The following is a 27,078-nucleotide window of genomic DNA, read 5'->3' as shown; positions in this document are numbered from 1 at the left end:
TGCCGCCTTCTCAAAATGGCGCAGCGATGCCGACTGCAGATACTTACTACTGAATCGAGCTCCAGGTCAGCGTGGAGATCCACGTTCCTAAGGAACCAAGGCGCTCCGACGGTTATCCTGCAGAATCGGGATTGAATAACCTGAAGGGATTTCAAGTGGGTGCGGGCTGCGTGAACGAGCACTTAAGACTAACTCGTTTACCTACTTGTGCTAAAAAGAGCATCTTAGGTAGCATCTTGAGTAGCAAGAGCATCTTATGTAGCATCTTAAGTAGCAAGAGCATCTTAAGTTGTAAGTCTACTATCTATCTATTTAAACGATTTAATTATGTTATAACGTCATTGTTGAAACCAAAATGAGGATATTAACACCGCATTAGTTTACATCAAACCCACATGCCTACGCATCAACATCTAAAGAGTACTTTACTTCGGATCCCACGTTTTAACAAGCAAATTGAAATATCTAAATTTAGAACTTGATTCTTTACGGCAGAATATATATCGAAGATATGAATAACTTCATTGATTGAAAACCAACATTCATTCTAATGGCCCGTGCATGAAATGTACTGCGTGAAAACGTGATTTCTTTTAATAGTCAAGGCTGGCAAGCGCCCACGCCAATCAGGAACACTAATAGAATTGTGTGAATAGGTGAACTCGTAAATAAACTTTACGTTGGGTACAGTAGATTTGGTTCACAGTACAACTCAAAAATTCACCTAATATCAAGAGTTAAACATCGCGCAATAAAGCAGCACGATACTCTTGGGCAAATAGAATCAAAATTGACGAAGATCATTCAACTTCAGTAACCAGAAAACAAATGCTAGATTTTATTTATAAGAATTATAGCATATTAGAATGACTTGAATAAATGTTGCTATCAAGATAAACGCTCTTTTTTAAAATTTTATCATTTTCTTTGTAACTTGTGTGGTATTTGGTTTTTACCTAGAAAATTGCCGTTTAGTATACAGAAAGTATTTTTTTTATTTCACTTAATCAAAATATGCAGCCATAGTATCGATGCATCTCTATGTGCACATTAGTATTTTTTAATGCCCTCCTTGAAGAAATCAGGTGTACAGGAGCCAGCAAACTCTTCAAAGACAATGTGTACTGCCTCTTGGGTATTGATTTTTTCCCTACCAAGAATATAAATACTTTGGAAAAAGTAGAAGTCTGTCAGTGCAAGGTTCGGCCAACACTAGATCTTTTGCCTTAGAGACTGTCTATTGTGCCGTATGAGGTCAATTGTGGTCATGTAAGAGTAGTGCGGACGAGTGATTAACCAAGACTCGCCAGAGCTTCTCCATAATTGTGTCCAATTCTTCACCTTACAGATAGATAGTAATGTTTGTGCCTTTTAGTAAGAAGCTATGAAGAATCATACTTGTCCTAAACCACCAAACAGTGATCGTGACTTTTTAGGGGTAAGTTTTCGCTTGAAAGACTACCTGGATGGTGAACCAGGTTCTATCCAACGTGATGACAGTTTACGATTATCAAGAAGAATCGAGTTTTATCGTCCAAATCTCTTCGTTATTATCTTTGCTAGCAACGCAAGGCATACCTTTACGCATTTCGTCGCGCTGGTGATCATTCAGTTCTTGCGGCACCCACTTATCCAGTTTTTTAACCTTGGTAATTTAACGCAAATGGGTCACTATTGTTTTGACGCTAACGTTAAAAGCTGCTTCTAATTCGTTAATGAAATTGAGTACCATGAGCTTCCAATATTGCCTTTAATTCGCCGTTGTTGACTTTCGCTTCCTGGCGATCAAGGGGTTACGCTGAAATCAAGGCTACGCTGATAGCCTAGCCTTGATTTAAGCGTAACCTTAACTAGTAGGTGAGCTTACGGAGCGCAAACCGGAGTGATGCTAACACTGACCCTAGAAAGTGCAGTGCTTCGCAGAACCTACCACCGGATCGGAAACGCGACCCACTGAGAAGATCCGGCGAGAAACTCAGTGGCCTAATCGGTCGTTGGTCTATTGTGCTCACTCCGTATATATCATTAATGTTATAAGCCGTTCGTGTGGGATTGCTACTGACGCGCAACTCGTATTCCACACTAACCTGCATTTGTCATATCCATATTTATGAAAAGGTACAAATTTATATTTGTACCTTGTACATTTGGAAAATAAGACTCTTTTCAATTAGAATTTGTGTAAGCCGTTGATTAAGCAAATTACGTTTCAAACTGCCTGTTATTTTTGCACCTTATCATTGAAATGTTAAAGAACGAAGCTTCATAGAAAAATACAATATTATTATGATCATTATATTTTAAATTTAACAATTTCGAACACATTAATGAACACTGGTTTTTTTTATAGTACACTTTTTTGTTTGGAATTTTTACTATCAAAATATATGAAATTCTTTAATAATAAATATTCTTTTTTTTAATTGCTTAGATGGGTGGACGAGCTCACAGCCGACCTGGTGTTAAGTGGTTACTGGGGCCCATAGACATCTATAACCGTAAATACGCCACCCACCTTGAGATATAAGTTCTAAGGTCTCAGTATAGTTACAACGGCTGCCCCACCCTTCAAACCGAAACGCGTTACTGCTTCACGGCAGGAATAGGCAGGGTGGTGGTACCTACCCGCGCGGACTCACAAGAGGTCCCACCACCAGTCGGACGTAATTTCCTGCATCAATTATCTATATACTTTACTACATCATATATAATGTGTCCTATAGTTATAGTAGTAAGGTCCCCAAATAAAATTGTTGTGGTCAAAATCTTAAGCGTTCAGGTATGTGCCGTTTGACTATGGAACCATAAAAAAGGATGGACATGCAATAATTATGCAGAGGTAAACTGGTACGAGATGAGATACAGTTTAATTCAAAACCAGTTTTGGGTTTAATGACCCGAAATAAAAATCGGACGATTAAGTTAGGAATTTTTTTCCTGTTACCGATATACGTCTTGAATTTTTATAATCTTTCTGTTGTGAGTATGATACATCAATCATTCAAAAAAAACTGAAAGAAATAAAACCCATAAGAATCGCAATATTTTTTGTCGCCCACCTTAATTATGACAATTACATACTGGCTTAATGCTGAAATGAGAAAAGTTTTTCAAATAAATTTAATCATTTAGCATCTCCTGTATATTTTCAAATTTAAGTCGTCACCTTTATTTATTTATTTTTCATTGCATAGATGGGTGGACGAGCTCAGAGCCCACGTAGTGCTACGTGGAAGCCCATAGACATCTATAACGTAAATGCCGCCACCCACCTTGAGATATGAGTTCTAAGGTCTCAGTATAGCTAACGTATATTATGTAGATAGTATATTATTTTAAACGATTAAATCTTAGAATGCTTAAACACTACACTACGGCCGTCTGGTGTAGTGGTAAGTGACATGGTCACTACACAAGGGGGTCGCGGGTTCGAATCCCGCCAAGGGAAGATATTTGTATGGTAAAAATATAAATGTATTTTCCAGGGTTATGGATGTATATTAAATATATGTATGTGTATAATAAAAAAATCTTACATTTATTTCCGTTATCTGGTACCTGTAACACAAGTTCTTTACGAAATTATCACGGGACCAGTTAACGTGGCGTGATTGTTAGTAAATATTTATTTATTTATTATTTATTTATTTTTACCAATAAAAGGCATGTGAACAGAACTTTATACTCGTTCACTTAAAGGAATATATTAAAACTCATAAATTAAATCTCATTACGTAAAACGTTTGGTAATAAACCCGCCAGCAAGTCAATTACTAAGAAAATAAACGAACGTAAAACGTTTATTTTCTCGATTGTGTATCGTTATTGACCCAGTTTTTCTTTGCAGCGTTACTTAGTGACAAACTGGCAGAGAATCCGAAGTTGCGAGTCAAAGAGGCCATTGTCAATGAATACTCATTATGGATGAATTTGACTATCAAATCGCTGGCTCTTAGTGATTATGGAACATATGTTTGCGCTTCGGTTAATGCGCTTGGGAAGATGGAGAGTCAAGTCAGCTTACACAGTGAGTAGTTAGATATATTAGCTATGTGTACAGCCTAGAATAGCAATATCTCATCTCCTCTCATAGGTGTCGTGAAGGCTACAAAATAATTCACCAGAGAATGGGTAGCAGCGTTCTCTTATTAATGTATCATATTGCTATTGTCAATATCGATATATACCTATATTTTAATACATAGTTATCCTATGATCGCTATCTTCATGATTCCACCATGCATTTCAATTTGAAAGGTGGAATGACTATTCTAAAAAACGATACGTTTGAAACATCGAGTTTTTGTCTCAAAGAGGGTAGCATTTATGTTGTGGTCTCAACATGCTTCAATATTACCAGGGTGGTTAACTTGTCTGCGACACCATTGAAGACAAGCCATCGTAAAATCTTCGGATTGACTAGCAAAATTATTGGACGTTGAGAACTCTCTTCCATTATTGCTCCTTACAAAAGAAAAATTCAAATTTCAAGCTTAGGACTACCATTTTTAGGAATTTGCTTGTTCATAAAATACTAATTAGACAATTTCTATATAATAATAGTATTCAAACTATATTAGAACACCAATCAGAACATAAATTCAAACTGCGGTCGATGTAAAAATCTATTGAATAAAACGAATTGTAGTTCCTTCTAGATTTTAAAACAATTTTCTTTTTTTTAGTTTCATTACAATTTAAAATTTAAAACTAGAATGTCGTCTTTTATGCTAAAAATCCTTGATAAAAGCGATTGTTCTTAATCAATCTTTGTAAAAGGTTCATTTAAATGAATGATTCAATTGGCGTAATTGAGCAAGAACTGCACACTGAAATGGTCCTGACGGCTTTCCCTGTAACTATCCGGACTTCGACCTTTGAAACAAGACACGAACATCATTAATTTCGGATCGCAATAAAGAAAACAAGAGATCATGTTGATTAACAACACCATGTTTTTTTTATACACACACAATTCGAAGAACCAGAGACAACAAAAAATAAAATAACTTCTCTGACGTCGGCTTATTTATCTATGCACAAATTATTCGAAACTTTTTTGGTTTTTTTTTCAAATAGGGTTGGAGTTGAGCATGAATGGTTTTGGAGCTGAAGAACCTATGGTGTCCGGTGCCGCATGGCAGAGAGCTAGGAGCTCGCCAACTGGAACTCGTCCCGCCGCTTCTCATGCTCAGTACCACCACCTCACGAGAGAACTTCCACCGCAAATATATGCGCTAGTGATCGCTCTACTAAGATATCTAACCTTCTAATTTTTCAACTTAACTTCGTATGGAACTCTAATAATGTTTTGGATTGAATCTATCGACTACATACAATTAATAAAGATAATACTTTGAGTGTTCAGAAAGCTAATAGAAGATATCAAAATTTTAACTATTAGTAAAGTATAGTACATGTAACTTACTTTACAAATAATTATGTTAAATTTTTAGGTTGGTCTATAAAGTAATTCGCAGCCTCCAAACTAACAGAAATCTTTAGTGTCGCATCTAAAATACAGTACTAATATAGATATATAGTATATATCTATTTGACTCATAGAATGTTGGTAAATGTTAATACAAAATCATTACTGTGTCTCTTCGTTTCTCTATTAGATTCTAAGTACCTGTGACAATGAAATCGGGTGTTATATAAAACTATAAACCTTCAATTCTTTATGTCGTAAATTATTTTAGAGGTTAAATTTTAGATTTAAATACATGTGTATTTAACTGATTAGCTTAAGATGATTAATGTTTTAGAACTTCAATTATAAAATGTCATTGTTTCGTGTTTTACTCAATACCTTGATCTAATGTTACGTTGACTTGACAATAAATGTGTAATTTATGAATAAATGTAATAAATAAAATAAATGCCCTTATTAAAACTTGTCTCCTTTTTTTTCCACCTACTATACAGTACAGTGTGCTAAGCTTAAGGCGTAATTATACTACTCAGAAGAATTAAAAAAATGTATGTTATGTCACTGTAACATAATGCATGAAAACATTTAATAATAATTATTAATAATCATTGAAAGAGCGAACACTAATAGCAACGTAATCGATTCTCTCCGAATATAATTAAGCTTATGTTGCACAAAATTAAATGTACTACGAATACTTTTTTCTTTTTATTGCTTAAATGGGTGGACGAGCTCACAACCCACCTGGTGTTAGGTGTTTACTGGAGCCCATAGACATCTACAACGTAAATGCGCCACACACCTTGAGATATAGTTCTAAGGTCTCCGTATAGTTACAACGGCTGCCCCACCCTTCAAACCGAAACGCATTACTGCTTCACAACAGAAATAGGCGGAGTGGTGGTACCTACCCGTGCGGACTCACAAGATGTCCTACCACCAGAAACCATTAACAGAATAAAAGCGATATGTATGAATCCGTAAAAGTAGATATAATGTACTTGACTTATTCAGATAACGCGAGTCGTAGATATAATAAAAACTGCTTTAGATGACAATTCTAAGACGACAGATTTCGTGGTCATCAACGTGGATCTAGCTGTCGTTAATGGTATATTTTCTATCTTTCAATAAAGGTATATGCTACAGACATTCAAACTATCTTTATACAAGTGTAATATTTAGAAATATATTTTTCAGCAAAAACAACTTTAAGCTGTCATATGCATTTAATAGCTTATCCACATAACACGTACATACATATTATCGTCTTCTCGCATTTAAACTGTACAATCTCAAAACTTACTAATTTTACAGGAGAGTGTTTTAAAGGTTTATCGTGTGATAGTGTTAATATTAATCATCTTTGCAACATTAATTTTTTTATTTTTTACCAGTTACATTAACTTTCTTTTAAAGTAAGATAACATTATGTATTATAATAATTTTTTTAATAATATTCAAAACATAGGTAAACTAAAAAAAAAAAAAAACTAAATTATGTTCTTTTGACAGTATTTATGAGGAAAATATACTGGTGATACCAAATGATTCCGCATATTAACTCAATTTCGAATATTTTCAGAAATTGTACACTTTTAATGCGAATTGACGATATGTGTGTATATGTAGGTAAACTGTGAACACTACGATGGAACAATTAAGTTTTTTTTTCCTAGTTGCCCTAAGAGATATTGCAGAACTATGATGGATCGCCTATCCCGGGCTTAATGCATTTTTCGTGTTGCACTTGAATTAATGCGGCTTCAGTTTCATTCCACAGGGCGCAATGGCAACGACCGGGGTTAATGACCGTGAATAGCTCTATTAAACTTAATTAAGTTTCCTGCTTCAATTTTCTATATCATTCATGAAAACTATTCTAATTAAAATAATTTCAAATGCAAACGTACAAAATTTAATGTAATAAAAGACAACAGGATATTGAATATTTGATAATTAAGATTCTTTTTTCATTTGCAGAATATTTAGATAATTGAACTTTTTGAAACTGAATATCTATATATATATAAATGAATTGCTGCTCGTTAGTCTCGGTAAAACTCGAGAACGGCTGGACCGATTTGACTAATTTTGTTCTTGAATTATTTGTGAAAGTCCAGAGAAGGTTTAAAGGATAGATAAATATGAAAATGCTCGGAATTAAATAAAAATAATAATTTTGTATTCCCTTTGATGTGTCCCCCGTCGGACGGATTCCTTTTGTTTATTTTAAGCTTATTTTATATAAAAGTTTAGGTCTTTTAGTTATCGATTGAGGTACTACGAAGTCTGCCGGGTCAGCTATTTAAAATAAAAAGCAAATCAGCGGATGTGTGGGATTTCTTATTTTTATCAATATGACATGCACTACTATTCAAACCTTCACGTTTGAAAAGAAATTAAGATTATTTATCTAAAATCTGAGAAAATTAACTCCAATTAAGGACTTTTATAAGACCTAACATAATATAAAATACAAAAAAAGTACAGTAAAAATGATTTATCACTACATAGTATAAAACAAAGTCGCTTTCTCTGTCCCTATATCCCTATGTATGCTTAAATCTTGAAAACTACGCAACGGATTATGATGCGGTTTTTTTAATAGATAGAGTGATTGAAGAGGAAGATTTATATGCATAATAACATCCATTAAATACTGGAGAAATCAATAATAAATTACAGTTTCCGAAGCGAAGCGAGGTCGGGTCTCTAGTACTAAATATATTGTGCAGTTGCGTAATTAAGCTCCGATAACCGCAAAACATTAGATGGACCGCAAGCTTATCTAATTAAGAAAAAGATAATTCATAATAAAATGAAAGCACACAATGCCGTATTATTCTATGAACATAACCCAGAACTTTCGAATTTTATATCAAATCAGTGTTAAAACGAGTAGCGGCACACACCGTATAACACCCGAACTTAAAGTTTCATCAGCATAATTTATTCGGGACACTCAACGAAGTGGCCCACGCGGACTTTTCCGTTATTTTTTCTTTATTCGTTCAGAATACGCTCTGAATTTCGGGGTGGATGATTTTTCAAGGAGGAAGGTCCTATTGTGGAACGCGGTCACGTAGTTTTTAGCTTCACCCGAGCAGAGATGCGCCTGAGTTTAATAATGTCATAGGCGTCCGACTCTTGCTTCCTTATATCCCGTTGAATGCTGATAGCCAACCGACAACGTGACTTTTAACCGCTTTATTTTTAACCGGATTTTGTTGTTATCTTTTTCGTGAAAACTAACTACGTACGCTTTTAAATAAACGTAGTTATAAGTTTAAAGAAAAAACACATAAAGAACATTCGAAATTTTCATTTTTTGATTTTACGTGGACGACCCGGCGACAAAGGATGTCATGTGATAATAATTCTTTGAAAATGCCACTGACAATTCTACCGCAGGCATCGCCTCTGCACTAGAAATGGATTTACTGTGTCATTTGTAACGTAAGCGGTCGTTGAGATTTTTTTTCCCACAAAACACACTCCAATGGCGCTCGATTGCATTCACGTTCAAGCGTCAGGAGTATTTTAACATCAAAAAAATATCACATTTCTTATTTAAAAAAAAAAAAAGACAGCTATTGTCATTTGCGATTCGCAAGTTAAACAATAAATGTCGAAAATAATCTTGAAATCCAAACGTATAGCGTTGGCGGCATCGGGAACGAATAAAAACAAAAGCAAACAGAAGGTGAGCGCCGCGTTATCTTGATCTTAAATAAAAACCGATGTCGTTTATTTTTGTGACAACCGAGCTTGAAAAAGTTATTTGACGTCGGATTCATTAGGATAATTGTGTAAGTCGGCCCAAAAATATTTATTTACTTTAATAAATACTGTAAAAGTAATGAGCGTATTTATCACGGTCCAGACAATGTAAATTCCGCGTCGTATTTCGAATGATTTACTGGAAATTAAGGTTTTTAGATATTCAGACGTGAGTGTATAGAGGGAGCGGGCAGGGGTCGAGTCGGGTCGGGCAGGAGGTAGCCGGAACGAGGACGTCATTCAACGCGGCGATCAATCTATCCGAACGGCCGAAGTGACGCATCGATGGACACCGAAATATATAGCATAGCCACCGACTGTACGCGACCCTTCGGATAAAAAATAAACACAGAACCAAATTTAAATCTATAGGCACACATTGCAATGATCTCTCGTTTATTTCCCGCTTAGATTCTTTGTTGATTGTATATGCAGAAGAAGAAAAAACGGAAAGCTTATACTAAAAATACGGTTCGAACGATTCATGGGACAAACGCAAACGGCTCAATGACTGTTTCGGTAAACAAAACGGCCTGCCATTAGACCGGGCGAGCGAAAACATTCGGTCCAATTATCGGGGACCGGCGGCCAAATGCTACCGTGGTCGGACGAGAAAAACGGTGGTTCATTCAGGGCCAAACCTAATGACGATGTCAAACGAACTCATCAATCTGACTTCAACCAACATCTTGTCCTTAGGAACTACGTTCAAAGAAGCCATAGATGTTTTTCTTTTATTTGTTGAATGAAATACATGTTTTTTTTTTTTTAGTATAATGCAAATGAAATTCATGTACCTACATTTCACAAACTTAATTTTAAATGCTATTCGAACGATAAAAATAAATATTATGATGAAAACAATCAAAGTTATTTTATTTCAATCTGAGATGTAAAGAAGCCAATCAAAACTTCTTCGAAAAAAACGATATATTGATCAGAAGAAAGGGTTGCTAATAATAATAGGCGCCAGTTTGTTAGGGTTCGTTGTGCGTTTGTTTAAAACCATACGATTTCGCCTACATGTTAGGTAATAGTCTGTCCTGTACAACCTTGAGCTCACACTAGTACTTCCACGTCGTCCGTATGTTTTCATTTTATTTTGATATAAATAAGAAAACTCGCGCCACACTGGTTCTTGGCTGCTTATTGGAGTCTATATAGATTATAAGGCGAAGGGCACAACCGTACAAATCCTAAGTCGAAGCTGTTGTTGTTGTAGTCCTAAGGTAGGGTAGTCCTAATATGTCACTCTCCACGGTGTGTCGCCAAGTGTGTACAGGGCGACCAGGTCTTCTCCTACCACGCGGTTGCCACTCAAACGATTGATTCTGGGTTGACTCCGCTGCGCCGTAGAGTATATCCTATCCAACGCTATTTCCGAAAAAAAAGAACCCAAATCGAAGTACTCGTTGCATTAGAAAAACTACTATCTCATTATTCATCATACTGAATAGAACCCGTGATTGACATGCTATACAAATGAGCAAAACCCGTGCGAACTTAAAATGTACTTACCACCAGTGTTAAACATGAATTGAGGAAGCTGCAGAGAAAGATAGTCAGAAGAACATGTTTTTTTTTCTAAATATTACTCATTATTTTAGCAGTGCCTTTGTACATAATTTTCCTATTGCTCTGTACTGTGTCTTGTTTTCTGTGTGTACATAAATAAATAAATAAAAAATAAATAAATAAATATTTTTGAATACTTAGACACTCGAGACGCAAGATAATAAAAATATGTATTTGTAGGTTACAATAAGCTACGTCTTTTATAAGGTATGTAGCTTACGCCTAATTTTTGTTTATTGCTTCGTTGGGTGGATGAGCTCACGCCCACCTGGTGTTAATAGGTTACCGGAGCCCATAGACATCTACAAAGTAAATGGTGCCATCCACTTTGAGACATGAGTGCAAAGGTCGCAGTTTTTATAGTACAACGGATACCTCTCCCTTCGAACCGAAACGCATTACTGCTTCACGGCAGAAATGTACAGGGTAGTGGTACCTACCCGTGCGGTCTCACAATACGCCTTACCACCAATAATTACGCAAATTAAACATTTTTATTACACGATGTTATTATTCTTTCATCATGGAAGTCAACGTGAACAATTAGTGTTAAGTACGAATTTCATTAGAAAAAGATACCTGCCTGCGGGATTCGAACACTGACGCAGTCGCATCGCTCAATACGAATTCACCGGATATCTTATCCTTTAGGCCACGACAACTCCAAAATTTAAAGGTTGTGCACACAATATATTATGATGAAGCTGAATCAAATTTTGAAATGGTAATGTAATGTTAAAAACATTACATTACCATTTCAAAATTTGATTTCAGATTAATTCTTCTCTGACTCCTTTTTTCAATGTTATGCTCAAGGATTAAATTTGGGTTTTTTAACACATTTTTTTCTCGCGCGCGGTACAAGCTAGGTTTTATTAAGAGATTCTTTGTTTATATTAATTAATTAGGGCATCCTGTGAATACCATTAGAATAAAAGTTCTCAAAAAAGTAAAGAAGGATTTTGGAAAGTTTATACTCGCTGCATTTTACAATTGGACTGTAATTTTAAATTAATAAAATAGTACATATTTTTACTTACCTACATAACAGAAACTTAGCATAGATTTATTAAGCAAAAGATTTTTTTAATAATTGTTTTATTGTATAATAGAATACAATTTTATTATTTTCTTTCAAATTGAGATGAGATAATTTCTTTTTTATTTATCACACATTTCACTGAAACTAAACGAGAAACACGCTAGCGTAAATCCCTTAAATATGTATTAACAAAAACCACATTCAAATTAGTTCCGACATTCATGAGATTAGCGTGCACAAATGCATACTAGTCTATTAACCATATTATTATTGTGCATAGACAGAGATAGTTCGAGAAAGTTCTTTTTTATGCGATAATGACACTGAGTACGTTACTAAGATGCCAATGTTCAAGAAAAATAAATGCATCTTTAGATTTTTAAGCTATTGCATAGCTTTTATCGCGGGCTTTGAGTGTGGTGACCGAATCAAGAAATTCCGTAACGAAAATAAAACCTAACACCTCCCACTCCGCCTACCATGTAGCTCGCGTTCAATTCAACAAATTCACACGTTGCGCTTGTGTAGTGTTTGTGAAAAAGCGCGCGGTCACGTCGCAATGCATGCGCATCATGAAAAGTCTGCCCATCTCTCTCTCGCGTGGTCTAGCTTATGAGTGTGAAGGAGACAGTTAATGTTTTTCTTTTGTTAATCTTTATAAATATAGTGTGGTCTTATTTTATTATTGTTTTAATATTAAATTATTATTGTCTAATTATAATTGCCTAAGTTGATAAAAAGGCTGTGTAACAGCTTTTCCGCGGTAGTCCCCGAGTGCCACACGTGGTTTTTTAATGATGTATTAGCCTATTTTGTTGTCACTGTGATATAAAGGTAAACTTTATGTTTATAGGTTACGCATTCCACCATACTTTTTGTGTCCTATGACGTTTCATTACGAGTAATTACAGTATTCTCGGAGAATCATGTTTCAAAACGACTTTCACATTTTGAAATGACATTTTCGCAGTAAATCAAAAACAATTTTATAATAGCGTGTAAACCAGAAAATTCAACCCAGATACAGTAAGCATGAAAATACCAGCAATTTTAATATTAGAATAATAAAATATAAGTATATAAATAAATACAACATAGGCATAAAACTAGAAACTATATAATTAGATATGTAATTATTTGACATTGTATATGTAAATAAATATGTAGCAATGCTGACATTAAAATTGTTCGTCATTCACTTTCGTTTTCCGTATTATTTTTTTACAGCCTCTACAAGTATGTAATTTAGTAATAGAATTTGTCGAAGAGCTTGGAAACTATGTCTTAAAGCCCTATTTGACTGTTTAAATATGAATAGCAGATTTAGTATCATAAATGACAATAAACGACTGTTCGTATACAGGTCCATTATGGCGAAAAGAGAATTTTCTATGCGCAATATTCCGGGTAACTCACCGAACCGAACACTATGCTCTTTAACTTAAAAGTTGAGAAAATTATTTTCCATTTACGCTCCGTTGCGTTCGGCTTAGTGCTGGCGGAATTAAAATCAATTACTCCCTAAGAGTGAAACAAACTTGAAGAGAATTTCTCGTCGCAATTCAGTTTCGATGCGTGGTTTTACGAACGCCGCCGGTTAAATTGAACGACTTAGTTACTTCTTAGTACAAATGACATTTGTCGAGCGATCAGTTTATTTAGATTACGATACGAAATCAAATTGCTATTTGAATTTAGAACCACTGAATAGGGCAACCGAATTTAACATGGTAGTATCAATTTCACACCTAGAACCATTGAATAGGGCAAACGAATTTAACATGGTAGTATCAATTTCACACCTAGAACCATTGAATAGGGCAAACAATTTAACACGGTAGTATCCATTTTACACCTAGAACCATTGAATAGGGCAACCGAATTTAACATGGCAGTAGTATCAATTTCACACCTAGAACCATTGAATAGGGCAACCGAATTTAACATGGTAGTAGTATCAATTTCACACCTAGAACCATTGAATAGGGCAACGGAATTTAGCATGGCAGTATCAATTTCACACCTAGAACCATTGAATAGGGCAAACAATTTAACACGGTAGTATCCATTTTACACCTAGAACCATTGAATAGGGCAACCGAATTTAACATGGTAGTAGTATCAATTTCACACCTAGAACCATTGAATAGGGCAACGGAATTTAGCATGGCAGTATCAATTTCACACCTAGAACCATTGAATAGGGCAACCGAATTTAGCATGGCAGTATCCATTTCACACTTAAAACGTTAAAATATATTTTAGTCTGACAGAAATTGATGAGTCTAACATTATTAGCACCGCCTTAGAAATGCACAAAAATAAATTTAAAAAAACGCTGAGTAGAAGCTGCAATACAGAGTATGCAGTACAGTAGAGGTCATGTAATAGTGCTGAAACAGAGACCTTCTCACAACGAAATTCAATAAGCTGGTTCGCGTCGCCCTACCGATATTCGTAGCAGTTATGATACTGTTAAAGTGCGGGCCCTCACAAAGCCACTGACACTAAAAAATACGTGACCGTTTTGTGCGATTCTATCGCGCGTTCGTGAAAAATTGACTCCGATGGTCTCACGAAATAAAGGGATTCGTATTTTCGAGTCGGAGCTGCGATAAAGGCACTCGCGGAGTAATTCAAGTCCTTTGTCTATATCGTTCAATAAGACTCATTCAGGGGGCAATGAGCATAGCAAAGCGTAAGGAACAACGGGGCCTATGAATGGAGAAGTTGTACGAATCCGACAAATCGCAGACTTGCAGCTTATTGTACTACAGTCCGCCTGTGATCCAACGTTAGGAGAATGTAATTGAAATGGAGTAATTTGAACTGAGGCTTTAGACTGATCTCGTCTCATATAAATGTAAGCGTTCATGAACTCCTCCTAATGAGAGCGGTGTTTATTGAAACTCATTTAATTAAGCTACTGATTCGAAAGCCTTAGCTCTTTAATAAACCAGCAAAATTGTGTTATAAGCTATGAGTTAAGTGGTTAGCGGATTTTATAGACGTCACAGCGTAAAAGTCCCCATTCAATGAAGTTGAAGTCTCAATTATATTGTATAATGGTTGTCCACCCATTTAAACTAGGACGCATAACTGCTTGGCGGCAGAAATAGGCAGTGAGGTAGTGGTACCTACCCTAGCGGGCTGACCTGATAGGGGATCATCAGTAATTATGTAAATTATCTTTTTTGCGTATTTAAATTTTATTACATGACATTAAATTCTTGGGCGTGTGTTAAATACATATTAGATTTGAAAAAAATAATTTCTTGCCTCCAGGATTTGGAAAAAGACTGGTATAATCGAAGGCATATACACATCTTCGTATACGAACCAGGTTTTATCCTTTAGGCTACGATTAAACCACATAAAAAGATTAGTGGCAAATTATCGTCTCATGAATAAATTCCCCTCTACGGTGTTTTCCGAACACTATGATGACACTTGATTGATATATTTAAATCTAGATTTTCAAAAACAAAAACTAGGTTAATGTTACTGGCATAGGTACATGTCTGGTTACATGTCCACGAACAACATTATCCGCTTAAAGTGACTCGTCTGCCTCGGAAAGTCTGATGATGTAGCCTGAAATTAAAAAAGACTGTAGATAACCCGAAAATAATATTCCAATAATCATAGAAATTGACTAGCCGTACTCGCCCATTTCGCTAGGCATTTAAAACTAACATTATTATTTATTGTCATTATTATTAGGGAGTCCGACACTCATATAAATATTAGCTTATCCATTAAGTACATTTTCTACATGGATACGAAGTTTCAAGTCAATCGGATGCATGATTCAGTAGTTATAATGGAACATCCGTAAAAACCACTGTAGATTTATATATTACTATAGACTAGCTGACCCGGCAGACTTCGTAATGCCTAAATCGATAAATAAGAGACCTAAACTTTTTTATTAAATAAACTTAAAATAAACAAAAGGAATCCGTCCGACGGGGGACACATAAAAGGAAAAACAACATTGTTATTTTTATTTAATTCTGAGCATTTTCATATTTATCTACCTTTTAAACCTTCTCTGGACTTCCACAAATGATTCAAGACCAAAATTAGCCAAATCGGTTCAGTCGTTCTCGAGTTTTAGCGAGACTAACGAACAGCAATTTATTTTTATATATATATAGATTTTTATTTAATTCTGAGCATTTTCATATTTATCTACTTTTTAAACCTTCTCTGGACTTAAACAAATAATTTAAGACCAAAATTAGCCAAATCGGTCCAGCCGTTCTCGAGTTTTAGCGAGACTAACGAACAGCAATTCATTTTTATATATACTAGAGGTCCCGCAGCAGTCGAAACTCGACTATAATTAATTGGAATTGTTAGTTTGTACACTATTATTATTGTATTTTATACTTCTATAATCACAAATTTCGCCAAGACTATACTCTAAAAAATATTAACAAAGACAAACAATATTTAATCTCAATTTGACAACAGACGTCAAGAACAAAAGTTTGACAATAAATAGTATGCATGCGTGTGGGCGTCAAATACATGGTATATAGTGTGTGTAATGTTTTCTTTATTGATTTAATGTATCTTTTATGCATAATTCTAAAAAAATATTAGCATTGTGCACTTCTTCTGTATATTCTCTATAAGTGTGGAAAATTTCATTCTCCTCCGGCCGCGCAATTTTCGTAAAAAGGGATACAAAGTTTTTGCTTCACGTATTAATATATAGATATAGATATAACTGACAAACCACATTAATGATCATTCCAATATAAAAATAACATAGTTGTATTCGGTATGGACTTGGTCGAACGTTTGTGCGGTGGTGCCTGCGGCGGCAGGTGTCAACCGCCCATTATCAAATACACACGCTAGCGATCGCGTGTTATCGCGTTCACACTGTCACTATAACAGATTTATTGGCCGTTCCATTTGACCCAACGTACTGCCAGTTATATGAAAAGCGTTAGGTACACCCATCGGCTATATATATGGAATCCGGACTGAAACGGGTTATGAAAGAATTTATTACATTTTTCGACTTTCACGGAATACGGTTACGAATCGTTGAGATCATAACTTTAAAAGTATAGTTATGTTAAAGGATAATGATAAAGTTCAAACTCAAATTCAGACGATTTTTTTTAAGAGTATTTATTACTCGCAACTTCTTTAGTGGCTTTAGCCTTTTCATTTTTTGAGACCAAGCTTTAATAAAACCTGTGTTGTCTTCAACGGCGGATCCAGGGGGGGTCATGGGGGTCATGACCCCCCCCCCTGAGCTAGTTCCAGGACTTGAACTAACTTGGACTAATTGAAGAACATCATGATTTATTTATTTTCTATTGTTATCAAAATTAAATTAAATTATAAGTTCTCTCCACGACTATGTGACCCCCTCCTGGCGCCAAAGCTGGATCCGCCCTTGGTTGTCTTAAACGCAATCAAAATGCCGCATTTTTTACTACCACTCATATTTATTTACCCAAATATACCACCAAAACTTAAAATAACGATAATTGCTACTATTTTTTTTTGTAGCGTAGATGTGTGGACCCACCTGGTGTTCAGTGGTTACTGGAGGCCATAGATATCTACAACGTAAATGTGCCACTCACCTTGAGATATAAGTTCTAAGGTCTCAGTATAGTTACAACGACTGCCCCACCCTTCAAACCGAACGCATTACTGCTTCATAGCAAAAATAGGCAGGGTGGTGGTACCTACACGTCCGGACTCACGAGAAGTCCTGCCACCAGTAAATGTGTGCCTAGTCACAAACATAACCTCTGAATTCGAGAAACGAGAAAATACAATAATAGATGACAAAACAATAAATTTAAGAGTTCCTGCGACCCTTGCACTTCAAGTTTCTATATCACGAAAGACCATTAAATTTCATTCAAAAACTTTTTTCGTTGGTCGTCAAAGGTTATTTGATCTATTTTCAGCCTACGTCCTTGTGTGTATTCTCATTATTTATGTAGGCGACATGAAAAAAAAAAACAGCAACGAACTGATTCCCAATATATCTGGCAGCCGTCTGAACAATGAATTTTCCCTGTGTCCGTGCACTGAGCAGTAGGCGTGAAATTATTGGAATTTTATTTAAATAAAAACTATTGGAATTGGCGGGGGAGCCTCACGCCTCATCGTCTGGCTGAGATGTGTCGTTTAAACGGCTGCCTCCATGTATTCGGTACGTTTATTTCGCGTGTTATTAAATTCTTTTCTCCGAGACTGGTGATAGCGACCGTCTTATTCAATTACACGCCAAACAAGGCATGAGAATGGCTGACGATGGCTCTAAGGAAACGCGCCGCTATTGAAAATGCGAAGATTATTTCATGTAATTTTGTTGCAATGTGACAGTTGTGACAAACGGTCCGCCCGCTTTTTATACTCGATTATAATAAAGACTTGACTTAAAAGCGACTTGATTTTATAACGTGGAAATCGTATTCAAAAATGTACCCTAACGAAACTAAGATAAAAGCTATAATAATGTGGATTGAGAATATGAAAATCGGAATGTAAACACTTTTACTGGTGGCAGGACCACTAGTGAGTCCGCGCGGGTAGGTACCACCGCCCTGCCTATTTCTGCCGTGAAGCAGTAATGCGTTTCGGTTTGAAGGGTGGGGCAGCCGTTGTAACTATACTGAGACCTTAGAACTTGTATCTCAAGGTGGGTGGCGCGTCTACGTTGTAGATGTCTATGGGCTCTAGTAAACCACTTAACACCAGGTGGGCTGTGATCTCGTCCACCCATCTAAGCAATAAAAAAAAAAGTTCAATGAGCATTGTCGGTGAAATATTTTTGGAAACAAGTACAGGTAATTATATAGGACGTAGGCGGGTACCAATTATTTCCAATGAAATACGTACTTAACACGTTCGCATACGGCATCCGCGACGAAGGAATAACACGGGATATTAAAGATCAAACAAATCAAAGGGAGTCTTTTTAGCGTAGCACCTATTTTTATAATACCCTATCTATTTTTACTGCGAAACAGTTATGCATTCCGACTTAAAGGGTAGGGCAACGTTAAACTATATACAATGAGACTTAGACATTATGTCATTATGTAAGAGGTGCATGGGGGCATTCAAGTCTATGGGCTCCGATAACCATTTAACACAAGATGAGTCATGAGCTCGTTCACTACTCTGAGCATTACAAAATGAATATTTACAAAATAACCTAAACCGATGGATGCGATGTTTCGGTTTGCTTTAAATCTTCAAAACGTATTTGGCTAGTTTAAAAATAAATATCGATTAGAGTTATTATTACTGGTGGTTAAGACCTCTTGTGAATCTGCACGGGTAGGTACCACCACCCCGCCTATTTCTGCTGTGAAGCAGCAATGCGTTTCGGTTTGTAACTATACTGAGACATCAGAACTTATATCTCAAGGTGGGTGGTACATTTACCTTGTAGATGTCTATTGGCTCCGGTGACTACTTAGCACCGGGCGGGCTGTGAACTCGTCCACCAATCTAAGCAATAATAAAGATGTGTGGTGTCGTGGGACACCGGATAGGAACGAAGTTCTTTATTATCAAAATATTAATTTTAAGTTCTATTCGAGGTATAAAGAAAATAATTATTCGGATATACATTTTTTATTATGATTTTTTTATTGATAACATTATAAATAATCGCAAGGGTCAACCACTCCGCAGTGCAATGAAGCAGCCTCGCCCTGGGGGAACCGCCTACGTGATCACGGTATCCCCTACGCCAGGTAAGTATGATTTAGCATGAGAAATACGAGAACGTCTATCAACTGTGTAACATCTCGTCACTGCGATTCAGGAATTGTTGAATTTACATTACATCTGCTGATAACAAACTGAATGGAAAATATCTTACGTTACGGACGTTTTTTCCCGGTTAAGGTACCCCTCCTCATCGTTCCATAAGGAACTTCGTTCCAAAAAATTAAATAAAATAAAAAGTTTTCTTAGAAAAAAATGTAAGCCGATATGTGGCATTATTCGATGGCTAGTGGCGGATATTGCTCGCTTGTCCGACTTCTCCCGAAAACAATCTGCGTTTGACAGATCCTTGTAGTTTTGATCAGCGGACCGATTCCATACCCACGTCTTCCAAAAACGATACACGGCCTTTTGTTTCCTTAATAAACAATGTTTTTCCGTGAATTATTATTATAAATAGAATCAAAACTACTTTTGATTTCAGATAATAAAAAAAAATCGTTATAATATCTAACCTATCTAGTTCATAAAGTTCGTGATCATGTACGACTAAGGGATACGTCAACATTAGAATATAACCCAATATATAATTTAAAAAAAAAAACATATAATTTTGCAAATAGACACACAACAAAATATTGCCGTCTAATTTATTTGTCTTAGAGTTTTATCTTTATGATAAGTGGATTCGTGGTTAGTTTAGTTTAGCTATTCATGCGTTTCCATATCAACATTTTAACGAGGCAGCTAATAAATAGGAAATCATAAGTAAATTTTGAAAACACCGATATTTTTTCGATTCGATTGCGATTCTTCCTCAGTACAACTTAGTATCTATCTGAGCTGTATTCATTATACATCACGTTTTTTTTTGCTTGAAATTGTCCTTAGTCGTGTCTTAAGAGTGTGTTCTGACTTAAAAAATAATTGATATATTTTACTTTTTTTATTAGTGCAACGGCCATCCATGGATACCAATAGAAATTGCCGAACCATACAATATGATACGTACCCGTACGACCTCAAATACGTTGTACTGACTACTACAGTTACTAATCAGCCTTAAGTATTAATAAAAGTGAGCGCTAATTTTCAGGGGCGACCACGAATTTGTCCGCCTACTTAAAACCCTCTCAGCCCGTGAACAATTAATTGTATAATTTAATTCATTTTTTTTTTGTTGCTTAGATGGGTGGACGAGCTCACAGCCACCTGGTGTTAAGTGGTTACTGGAGCCCATAGACATCTACAACGTAAATGCGCCACCCGCCTTGAGATAGAAGTTCTAAGGTCTCAAGTATAGTTACAACGGCTGCCCCACCCTTCAAACCGAAATGCATTACTGCTTCACGACAGAAATAGGCAGGGTAGTGGTACCTACCAGCGCGGACTCACAAGAGGTCCTACCACCAGTAAAAAACATGAACATAAGCCCATTGGAAATTTTCTCTAATTAAAAATGTATATTTGCTTTTAAAACTAAGCTGACTTTTTTATTTTGCACAAATTGCTAATCGATGTCCAATTTAGGCTCGTCAATGATGAAAGGCGAGTTTTAACGTAAAATATTTTTGTGTGATCTCACAGGGGCAGACAGAGGTGTTGGCAATGTCACCTCTAAACACGTACCTTCTATTCATTTATTCAATAACACAACTCAGTTCAATATATTTGTATTCTTAACAATGCTCGCGTTACAATGCAAAATTGCCATGCGATATTTAAAAATCACGTAAAATTATGTTTTCATGTGCAGATATATTTTATAAGAAGACATCTCAAGGTATATAAATTGTTTTACCTTACGCCTCATAAATCGTCAAGTATGCTTGATATTTTCGGATTTTATTACATTTTAAAGAATGACTTTGTTGGACAAACGAGTTACCACCATTCAGTTGCTTACTTCTGCCACGACGAAGTTTTGAGGACACCTTGTGACGTCTATGGGTTCCGGTAACCTCAAACTATTTAGTTTAATTTCATAAAAACGCGGTTCCGTTTTCATATCAGACATATCCTCGAAGTCCGACATCGTAGCCTGAAATACTTCTTCTTCTCAATCGTTTCACTCTTGTCAGAGTGGTAGTGATCGGCATGTAGTGTTGGAGGAGATAGACTTGACTCACGATATCCTACCATCTCTCTCTGCTCGAGGCCATCCTACTGCTATAATTTAGGGGATCTCCCACTATAGTTATCATTTTCTTGGACACAGTATTGGAGACGCCCCGCGCGTTCTCGTATCGTCTATTATTCCTCTACGACGAGGCGTTCTATAGATTGGCCACCTCGTCGCCAAATGTGTCCTAAGAAATCCACCATCCGAAACTACTATAGAAAACAGAGGCTGCTTGATGCAGGGCTCTTGAAGTATCAAGATGTTTGTATAAACACGATCCACAAAACTCCAAGCATTAAGCCGTTGATTTACTTTGATAAATATGAGACAATACTATATACCTGAAATTTCAGAGTAATATAAAATTAGTATTGGGCAATGAGCATACCTACTCAATACCGTTAAAAAATATCTATGCTCGCAGAAATGTGATCTGTTTCCCTGTAATGATATGATAATTCTATTGGCCATTCTGCATTATTGCGGTCGGTCGCGTTCTTGAACCCAATGGGAATATAAATTTTCAAAGGTAAATACGAAAAAGGCAGCCCCGTGAATCTTTTACGGCGCTATTGTATCGAAAAATGATATGGTCTCGTTATTGGAGCGAATCGTAAGCGTAAATTTCCACCTGCGTTTTCAAGTTTATATTCTTGTTTACATAATCGGATTAAATAATTATTTTTAGTAAATTTACTTAATATGTTAGTAAATTTATTTATTAAGTTAAATTATTATGGAAATAGAATGATTTAAAAAATCTAAATTTAAAAAAATCTCACCAATATTGTTTTTGTTTGTATGTCATTTACTTTGTTACATCACCTAAGAAAAGCAAACTACCTATAGCTTAGAATATATCGTAAAATCGTGTATTCTTTAAATTCTTTTTTCGTTCACAGAGAATCTCATTTCCGGAAACAGGCCAATAGGCACGGACTACAAAAATTATGAAAGAATACAAAAAAAGTCGTTTAAAAAATTTAAAACTTTTGTTAAGTAGTAAATAATCCTGAGACCCTTTGGCTTAACTGACAACACGGCTGGGTAATGAAGATCCATCCCTCGTGAGCCGGCCATCACTTTTTGGAGCGAAGCGTTTTTGCTAAAGAGGGATTAGTGTACCCTCCCCTGGGTCGATTTTCCTGAGATGCTTTATCATTGGGGTTTCCGACTAACATGAGGTTAACTTGTAATCTTAGCTTTATTTGGTCGTTGTAGACTTAATACCGTCTAGCTGTAATGAAATCTTCTTTATGAAGGACCTTCTTTGGCTCGATCTTTTCGATATACCATTGTCAAAGGGATATTAACGTAATGCCTCTAGGATGTAATATTAGTGGTCGTAGTATCGTAATATATACATATATTTTTTCTCCATTTTTAATAATATATATCAGCGCACGATATCCATCAACGTTTACAACGTTTGAAAAAACAGGTCGAAATCTCTGAATTGTATTCCCTATCTGCTGTTTCACATTTCAAACCATACGAATAACTGGTTCGTGCCACAAATATTTCTATAGTTATGTTACCTACCTACTACTATGCAAGCTAGAGCTTTCTGAATCAATCCTGTGTTCCAGTTCTTCTCAAACAATCGCTTTATAATAATTTTCACGTTTAGTTCATTTATGCTGTGACGTTAATGGATTACGCTACTCACTTAGCATAAGGAGGGCCAACAGATACCATTACGTACGAAATTAGAACATTAACACAAAGCAATTCAGGTATTTTGAAACATAAATAAATAAACACATTTTTTTTCCTACTTAAGCTGATAGCCTTCAGAGGCTATATCAGCGTCGCCTTAACTAGTAGGTGAGCTCACGGGGCTCAAACCTGATGACATTGCTAACACGAACCCTAGCAAGAGCCGTGCTTCGCAGAATCTACCACCGGATTGGAAACGCGACCCACTGAGAAGATCCAACAAGAAACTCAGTGGGCTGTGTCTGAGGATAAACACATAAGAAACATGTATCAGCTATGAATATTTTCATGCATGTAACTCCATTTCTTCGGAATATCTCGTTAACCTAACATCGGTTGGGTTGCTTAAAAGGATTAATTTTATTGCTTAATATTCGTAGTTTCAGCAAGTAGTTTCCTTCTTACGTAAAAAATATAGAATACTGTGAAAAACGTCGAGTCAATTTGCGAGCATTTGTCTGGTCGCCTTTATTTGCCGGTCGAGCGAACACAAGAGACCCACGCGGTCACGGTAAATCAGCTTACATTTTTTCAAAGGTTTTCTGTGTTTGGCGGTCCTCACAACATTGGTGTAAAAAGCTTTCTAGCGACTACTTATTCGCTAATGATCAACAGATGCACGTTAGATGTGAGTTGCTAATGGAGATTTCCCGAATTTTACTTACGTAGTTACTTGCGTATATATTGTTTTTTTTTTATGATTGAAAGATTACTGGTGGCCCGGAGGCCTTTCCAGTTTCACCAGGACAGGTGGGCGAGCAAAGGCTCAGCCAGGAGGGGTGGGATTTGCTAACAACTGCCCGAGCGCCTCCGAAGGAGACCTAACAACGCAAGAGCAATTGCTTCGCGAATGAATCTACAACCGGATCGGAATCGCGACCCGCTGAGAAGATCCGGCGAGAAACTCAGCGGGCTAAGCGTATATATTGCGTCTGTTAGACATCTATTGCAAATTCTTATCGAATAATTTCATTAACGATTTATTGAAATTTAAGCTTCATTATCTAAGCTAATTATCGACATAATCCGTTCTGATCTTTTCTGTTTTTTTACATAATTGCCACGAGTATTTCTTTGAAAGGATTTAAAAAGATCGAAGAGTAGATTTAATTTAATAATCCTGTTTATTCATCCTCTTGCGATATAAAATTTTATAATTCTAACGAAACCTAATGATAATTGGTAACATTAGACACAAGTAATTCTTAAAGCAACAAGTAAATCTTGATATTAAAAGCAGATTGAAGATTTCAAATAAGCATGTGTATATTTTGAAATAAAATTTTGTTACTTAATTAATGAACATTTTAGTCTAGAGTTCCAGATAATAAATAACAATACAAACACATCATCCAAGAATCAAAGAGACTTTATACAAAAGTAAATGCGATCTTGGGTTTCTAAAGTCAAGAAATATAACATCCATAAAAAACAGCAGAAATCCCGAGCCATCAAAAACACTCAATCAATAACATAAAAGCTGCAAAACATTTACCAAATCGGATTATGTTTTGATTTACCTCCAATTGACTAGCTTAGAGTTAGTTTGCGGTTGACGGGCCAAACTTATTTCGTTAATACAATAGAACTTTCTAAGCTGACTGCATTGTAATGAATGTTGTACCCTCAATGAAGTGTACTGAACGTGACTACAATCCAACCAAGTTAACTACAGCCGATTCTACTATAATACCTATAAGATTTGTGCACCTATTTCTAAATGGGAAGCTAATAACTGATTCAGAGCACGTCTGGGCCGACTCTATGGCAGTTTTCAATCCGAACTCGAAACTAGAAGATTTGTCACGTACATTACAACTTTTGCAAAAGGGAACCGTATCATTTCTTCACCTTTTGTCAAAACTCTCTCCAACGTTATTCCCTAATAGAAATGTAACTACTTTTAGTATATCCATTTATGTCTTATTCTATTTTATTATTCAACATTGAACCAAATTCATTCATACTGATTAGTTTTGTACAAAAAACATAATTTCATTAAATTCTCAAGTCATTGAGAGGGTCTCTCAATAAATGTTCGGGATTATTTTATTATGGCACAAACGTATTCCATTTCATTAAAATTGAATAAGTTTGGTACTTTTGAACTAAGTCAATGAAGAAAGACAGACATGAAAGGTTGTTTAACAACTGTGAACTATTCAGATAAATTATTGGCCCGTGATTACTTAGCAAATGGTAATTTACAAAATACTAACACGTTAAGTTTTAGATAAAAAAAAAACTTTGTAATGCAATGTATTTCATAATGAAATGACCTAAGTGCTCAAGCGATATATGATAAACGAGGTTTTCGATCACAATCCATCAAATAGAATCATTCTTAAGACGTTCGCTACAGTCTAGGTTCCAATCCAAAGAAAAGCGGGCGCCTTTTAAGTGGCTGGATTTTACATTAGCCCGTGACAATAGGGGAAAACCTGACGGAAAAAATAAGAAGGTCAAAGTACCCTGCTCCCTCTCAGACAAAGGCTCTTTCTCTGTGAACCACTCAAGGTGACACTTTACCCGGATTAAAGTTATCGTAGTCTTCCAAACTGAATACAAATGCAGGTGGCATTCGGCTCGAGACGACCGCCCTTATGTGACTTGTTAAAAGAATTAGTGTTGTCAATTCGTATGCGTACTTACGATTTTGCGAAAACAGCTTTTTAAAAAAAGCTCCCGCCTAACTTAAATAGGTATTTTCGTTAATGTTCAAAATTAGCTATATCGCACGATATATTTCAGCATTAGCTTTGAATGAAAACAAAATATAATTATTGTAAGAGGAAGTCGTAAATTCATTTTGTGCTCCGTAATGAAACTGTAAAAACGAATGCGGATGTCTCATGGCTCGAGGCTCCCTCGGGACTCAACCGCCTTTTAAGACTTTTCGCAAATTCACGTTCGGGCTTTAAGGTGACCGGATCATTTTCTTATCCCTTACGTTTTAAAGGAAACCTCTCGATCCCTAAAAACACCAAGGTCCTTTGTCGAACAAACGATCGTTAAACAAGTGCGGAGGAAGCCCGCCGGCCGAATATAACGAACTCACTCATTCGATATTTCTTCATCGTCTGTCAAATAAACGAGCACAATAAATGTTTATTGTCCTCGAATTACTCAAGTGAGAAACGGTATAAAGAGAAAAGAATGGGACGCGCGGAAGGGACCACGACAAAAACGATCCTTCTTCGGACCACCAGCCGTGACAGCGCTTACATTAAGGTTATCGTCATCCGCCAAACTGAATACAAAGACTCGCCTCGAAAGAGCCCCGTGATTCATGTCGCCGACTTGCTATATTATCATAACATACCCAATACTACGCTAAGGAAACGCGGTATAGATATTAATCTCTTTATGAGATGTTCTTCACAGAAAAATTAATATTCAAATTGATGAAATCGCCCCGGGCACGTTGTTACAAAGATATTCGGATAAAAGACAAGTGACCGGAGTAAAAATTTCATATATCGCAATATTATAATATGTGAATTAGATAGCTGAATATAACAAGGCTAGGAGACAAGGTAGCGTGGAAAAAGCCGAGGTCGCGGGTAGCACCTTATCTGCGACCGTGAGATCCCTCCCCGGAGGAAACATTATCTAACTCTCTCTGTATTACTACTTCCCGATCCGATTTTCTCTGAATTCCTACGAGTGTGTTCGCAA

At 36.1% G+C, this 27,078-nt stretch overlaps 1 protein-coding gene and 1 non-coding gene across 3 annotated transcripts in view; one reads left to right on the top strand and one right to left on the bottom strand.

Moving 5' to 3' along the window:
* The window catches only part of LOC101746954 (lachesin), a 126,211-nt gene extending 120,315 nt beyond the window's left edge, over window positions 1-5,896 (top strand). For both annotated transcript variants that reach the window (XM_038011548.2, XM_062669092.1), the window contains 2 exons: window positions 3,848-4,027; window positions 5,080-5,896. In XM_038011548.2, the coding sequence (XP_037867476.1) occupies window positions 3,848-4,027; window positions 5,080-5,273 (374 nt within the window). In that variant the 3' untranslated portion in view covers window positions 5,274-5,896. The remainder of the gene's footprint in view (window positions 1-3,847; window positions 4,028-5,079) is intronic.
* Window positions 5,897-19,437: 13,541 nt separating this feature from the next.
* LOC119628676 (U1 spliceosomal RNA) lies at window positions 19,438-19,593 on the bottom strand. Its single transcript, XR_005244833.1, has one exon. It is a non-coding gene; the product is annotated as a U1 spliceosomal RNA (small nuclear RNA).
* Between the last annotated feature and the right edge of the window lie 7,485 nt (window positions 19,594-27,078).

This window comes from Bombyx mori, chromosome 6 (assembly GCF_030269925.1).
Source record: "Bombyx mori chromosome 6, ASM3026992v2".
Classification (NCBI taxonomy): Eukaryota; Metazoa; Arthropoda; class Insecta; order Lepidoptera; family Bombycidae; genus Bombyx; species Bombyx mori.
Note: the sequence above shows the minus strand (reverse complement) of the source record. Positions and strands in the feature narration are given on the sequence as shown.